At 38.0% G+C, this 5,592-nt stretch overlaps 1 protein-coding gene across 1 annotated transcript; it reads left to right on the forward strand.

Annotated features, from left to right (window-relative positions):
* Positions 1-560: 560 nt before the first annotated feature.
* On the forward strand, positions 561-5,102 carry LOC109706246 (eukaryotic translation initiation factor 2 subunit alpha homolog). Its single transcript, XM_020227043.1, has 6 exons — positions 561-1,159; positions 2,587-2,673; positions 2,760-2,906; positions 3,072-3,176; positions 3,507-3,605; positions 4,651-5,102. Exons 1-6 carry the CDS (start codon positions 731-733, stop codon positions 4,804-4,806), a joined length of 1,023 nt encoding a protein of 340 aa, XP_020082632.1. The 5' UTR covers positions 561-730; the 3' UTR covers positions 4,807-5,102.
* The last annotated feature ends 490 nt before the right edge of the window (positions 5,103-5,592 follow it).

Here is a 5,592-nt window from a genome sequence, read left to right on the forward strand (position 1 = left end):
TTGATGATGATTTTTAAATAATACAAAATTTGGTTTCTAAACATTTCTAATTATGTAGATCAACTTCAACGGTGCCGATTATCAATTTGAAGTTCCGATCATTCAAATCGATTTGATAGGACAAGAATCCCAATCCTATTAATAGGATAGTAGCCGGACCCTCTATATATATATATAATATAGAGTTGAGCTAGGAATACTCTCAAAAGCACATGAAGGGTGCTTTTGAGTTGGATGGATGGATGATAGAGTTGAGTGCATTGGTAGGTTGGTAGTAGGTGGAAAGTATTTGACTTGCATCCAAGGCTATTATAATCAAGAGTAAATCCAAGGGCTAAAAACCTAATAGCACCAAAGGAAGTGATAATTCATAATTATTATTAGTCACTTCTATTATATAAAATATATAAATAGGTACAGTAGTGAGGACTCCTGTTTATATAGTTAGTTAATTATTATAATAAATATAGATATGCAGCCGGATCATATAATAGAAATAACTCAAATATTAAAGTTGAGGGAGTGTTTTCAATATAGCTTATAGTAAAGGGTTCGCGATACGTTTTACCCGAGTCTTCGCTCAGTAACGATCGACTTCTTTTTCCCCGAAAGGAAACGAACGTTTCTCCGCCTCCTCCGAAACCCTAGCCCTAACCCTTAGAGCTCCACCCCGAAGCGAAAACCCTAGGAAGGAGGAGGAGGAGGAAGAAGGTGTGGTGAGGAAGGAGCCATGCCGAACCTGGAGTGCCGCATGTACGAGGCCAAGTACCCGGAGGTGGACATGGCGGTGATGATCCAGGTGAAGAACATCGCGGACATGGGCGCCTACGTTTCGCTCCTCGAGTACAACAACATCGAGGGGATGATCCTCTTCTCCGAGCTCTCGCGCCGCCGCATCCGCTCCGTCTCCGCCCTCATCAAGGTCGGGCGCCAGGAACCCGCCATCGTCATCCGCGTCGACCGCGACAAGGGCTACATCGACCTCTCCAAGCGCCGCGTCTCCGAGGAGGACGCCCTCGCCTGCGAGGAGCGCTACAACAAGAGCAAGCTCGTCCACTCCATCATGCGCCACGTCGCCGAGACCCTCGACCTCGACCTCGAGGACCTCTACCTCCACATCGGGTGGCCTCTCTACCGCAAGTACGGCCACGCCTTCGAGGTCCAAGCGAAACCCTCCCTTTTCCCTCCTCTGATCCGATGCTAATCTTAATTCCCCCCGTTTTTTTGGGCTATTAAAATTTTTTTTAAAAAAAACTCTTTTTTTTTTCAACTTTTCCTGCTTAATTTTGGGCAAATAAAATTTTATTTAGATCACGGAACGTTGATTTATATCAATTAAGGCACAGAGCTTCAATTCTGTTTTAATTAGGTCACACTCACTCCTTTGAGGTCCACGTAAAACCCTCCTTTCCCCTTCCTTGATTCGATTCTAGTTATAATTCCCTTTTTTAGGGGTTATCAGAATGAGAAAAGAAAACTGTTTTTTTTCAACCTGTTCTGCTTAATTTTTGGGTAAGTTGCACAATTGGGCACTAAACTTCAATCCGTTTAGATCATCGAACTTTAATTTGTCTCAATCAAGACGCAGAGCTTCAATTTCTGTTTTAATTACCTTCGAGGTCCATACAAGACCCTCCCTTTTCCCTCCTCTGATCCGATCCTAATTTAATACCCTTTTTTGGGTTTACTAAATGCAAAAAGATGTTTTTTTTTTCTAGCTTAACTTTTGGGCAAAGTAACATTTTGTCTAGATCACGAAACTGTAATTTATATCAATTAGGGCACTGAACTTCAATTTCCGTTTTAGTTAGGTCACACTCCTTTGAGGCTCACATTAAACCCTCCCTTTTTCTTTCTCTGATCCGGTCCTAATTTAATTTTCTTTTTCTGAGGTAATTAAACAAAAAAAATACTTTTTTAAAAACTTTTTCTGCTTAATTTTTGGGTATATTACACTATTGGTCACTAAACTTGAAATGAAAATTTGTTTATATCACCAGACTTTAGTTTGTCTCAATTAAGGCACAGAACTTGAATTTCTGTTTTAATTCGGTCACACTTCTTTGAGGACGATGCAAATACTCCTTTTTCCCTCTTCTGATCCGATCCTAATTTTCATTCCTATTTTTGTTGAATTAAAAATCCCTCTTTTTCCTAACTCTTTTCTGCTTAAATTGATAAAATAATGTATGGAACTTATGTTTTGTTTAGATCCGATTATCTAATGTCTATAAGTTTTGATTTTGGTACTAAATCTTTCGATTTTGTTTGTTTTGAGCTGCTCTTTAGTTACAAATTTGGGCAAATCACTTGCTTTAATGGAAATGTAGTCACCTGAATCACATTAGATATTCTAATCAAGCCTATGGAAATAAGCAATGCATTTCATATTCTGAAATGGAAGAGCCCAAACGGCTCGAATCAAATGAGCTAAAAGGTTAGACAGTAGAATCAAAACTTTTAAAGGTTAGGTATTTGAATCAAAATGGGTCATAATTCAGGTAAGTTCCATACATTTTGAACCCAAAATCTTTGTTGGATGTTTGTACAATTTCACAATTATGGCATATTGTGGCATCTCTATAGGCATTCAAGTTGATAGTGTCAGATCCCGATTCGGTTCTTGATTCCCTCACGCGGGAGGTGAAGGAAGTCAGTCCTGATGGGCAAGAGGTGATGCTGGGTTAGCCGTAACTTTTTTTTTCTCTTCCTTTAGGTTTTTGCGATTCTTGTATGCTTAAAATTTGGATGCTGTGCAGGTGACTAAGGTTGTTCCTGCAGTGACCCCAGAGGTAAAGGATGCCCTGGTGAAGAATATCAGGAGGAGGATGACGCCACAGCCATTAAAGATACGTGCTGATGTTGAGATGAAATGCTTTCAGTTTGATGGTGTTCTCCACATTAAGGTTGCAGAGTGTTCATTTTATGCCACGATATAAGCGCAGTTTGCTGATCTGTTTTTCATGATTATACTTAAATTGCTGCTTTTTGCTCTTGAGAAAATGTTCTTCTTCTGTGATAAACTATTCTCTGAGAAGGAGCTTGCACTTGACCAATCAATCGCATTTTAGGAAGCTATGAAGAAAGCAGAAGCTGCCGGGACCGACGATTGCCCTGTGAAGATTAAACTTGTTGCTCCTCCTCTCTATGTTCTCACAACACAAACTCTTGACAAGGTTCGTGGGAATCTCTATTTATCATCTAATGATAATGAATGATGAAACTCGCATGAATTTCTCTTGCAAACGAAGTTTGAGATTGTGATTCTTTGGTCTTATATCGTGGAGTGAATGACCTACACCCTTTGTTTCATTATATTTTTTTAACTTCTCATAATGAAATGGTATTACAATATGCTCATCTGATTGATGAATACATTGGATATTTTGTTGAGAAGAAAAAAGAAAAAACCTCTTGCTGGATACATGCAGATGGCAGTCTGAGTCATAACTATTGTTTCCTTTGTATGCCTACCAAAATTCTTTTATGCCATCTGCTCTGCACAGGAGCAAGGTATATCAATTCTCAATTATGCGATAAAGGTTTGTACGGAAGAGATAGAACGCCACAAGGGGAAACTTACAGTGAAGGAAGCACCAAGAGCTGTAAGTTTTATTTCCTATTCTGTATCTTTTAGAACAGGTTCTGTTTTATAGTTTCTTTTGCAAAACTACGGTAGCGAGAAGCCTGGATGACTTTTTGTAATTTTGTTTGACAATCATTTACCTGACGCAAAGGATACAGCTCCCCCAGCTCAGCCCTCTGTTCAGAATCAGGAAACAGATGTCATTCTGTTATGTTTTTTTTTTTTTTTAACAAAGATCAAACAAGATGGCATATTATGAGCAAAATATGAAGAAACAAAAACAAAACAATAACGGTGCAGAGTATGCTGCTTTAATGTGCTTGTCTGAAAAAGAATTAGTTTGAGAGATATCAAATCTTCCTTTCTGGACTGATCAGAACTAACCCATCTTTTGTGATTTGGGGCTTCTGCAACTATGTCAACTTAAATTTGATTTTGCAACTTAGACCCGCTTTTTGGTTTTAATTTGTGAACAGAGAACTACCTCTATAGTCTTAAACAAGGATTTAAGTGCCGTGGCACGGGGTCGTGCTGGAAACTTGCTGGCACGGCACGGTGCATGCCGAGCCGTACTGATACGTGCCGGTCAAAAAAATTCTTGTGTGCCGACACATAATAGCATAAAATATTTATTTTTTTAGCAACAAAATATTCTAATTATTTATTATGCCTTTTTATCACATCTTTTGAATTTATTGAGAAAATTACTTACTAATTTAAGAATAGAGGGTTTTGAGCTGTGCCATCGGCATAGGGTCTGTATCGTGCCGGTATCTTGTTGGCACGGTACGGAACGGTGGATACGGCTTGTGCCGATGGGCACTTAAAACCTTGGTCTTAAATATATGCTATGCCCCTTGTAATAAACATATGCATAAAAAATTACTTATTTTGGCCCACCGAAAAATTTTTCAGCTGGAAGTAGGAAAAAAAAAGGTGTTAATTTTGCAGAACCAAAAAACATGTTTTTTAAAGTATTTTTTATTGAACTTGCAATAAAATTTTCCTATGCTATCGGTATATGCCTTTTCGCTAATCGAAACTTTGGATTGATGGATCTATAGGTGAGTGAACGGGATGACAAGCTACTCGCGGAACACATGGCCAAGCTCCGGACGGCCAACGAGGAGGTTGATGGAGATGCGGGCAGCGAAGAGGAGGAAGATACAGGGATGGGAGAACTTGATGTGGAGAATTCTGGTGTAGGTATGGATGATTAAAATATCAACTATCTAATGAGGTTTTGAGCACTCAATCATCTGGGTTTTCTTGTATAGCATCAGTTAGCATGCCATCCATATATTTGTCATTTGTCGAACTTAAATTATAATATTGGATTTCCTTAGACTGTAATAGGTTTCTTCTCTGATACTTCGCCTTTTTAGATTGTACTACAGTTTTGAGTGAAAGCTTTGTTCCTATTTTTAAGTTGTGCTCGTATGCATGAATATCTTGTGCAGTATCTCCCTCTCTTTCTTGGTTTATTCAAGAGTTGTGTTGTCGATGATGGAAAGTATGAAAAGACGTCCGCAACTGCGTAAAACACTTGCTCTTATTTATTTATTTATTTATTTTCCTTGAGATATGATAAATCACTTTGGCATTTGGGTTGTTATTGCTCTCATTATTATTTGTTTTTTCCCCCTTTTTCAAGTTCATTGATGTAATATGTCATTAAATGTTAATATTGCAACTGCTCAATATGGTATTGTTACTGTCTTTAGGCCCCTTTTATACTGTTCATTTTGGCAAAAGGATTAGGGAAATTTATTGTTGTAGGGCTACTATCATTGTCCTATCAAGTCGTTTTGATTGATCAGAACTTTAAATTGATAATCGGCACCGTTGAAATTGATCTACACAATTAGAAATGTTTAGAAACCAAATTTTGTAATATTTAAAAATCATTATCAAGTTCATCTTAAGAGTTAAAAATAAACGGTCGTAAATGAATAACCTTCTTAAAATAGAGGTTAGACTTTCTCAATTCATAATCAGAGTTATCA

This window comes from Ananas comosus, unplaced genomic scaffold (genome assembly GCF_001540865.1).
Source record: "Ananas comosus cultivar F153 unplaced genomic scaffold, ASM154086v1, whole genome shotgun sequence".
NCBI classification, from domain to species: domain Eukaryota; kingdom Viridiplantae; phylum Streptophyta; class Magnoliopsida; order Poales; family Bromeliaceae; genus Ananas; species Ananas comosus.

What these genes read in the sequence shown, in the direction of transcription:
- LOC109706246 (XM_020227043.1), top strand. Translation starts at nt 731, where the DNA reads ATGCCGAACCTGGAGTGCCGCATGTACGAGGCCAAGTACCCGGAGGTG. An exon ending in AGTACGGCCACGCCTTCGAG is followed by an intron (nt 1,160 to 2,586) that starts GTCCAAGCGAAA and finishes GCATCTCTATAG; the next exon opens with GCATTCAAGTTGATAGTGTC. An exon ending in CAACACAAACTCTTGACAAG is followed by an intron (nt 3,177 to 3,506) that starts GTTCGTGGGAAT and finishes TGCTCTGCACAG; the next exon opens with GAGCAAGGTATATCAATTCT.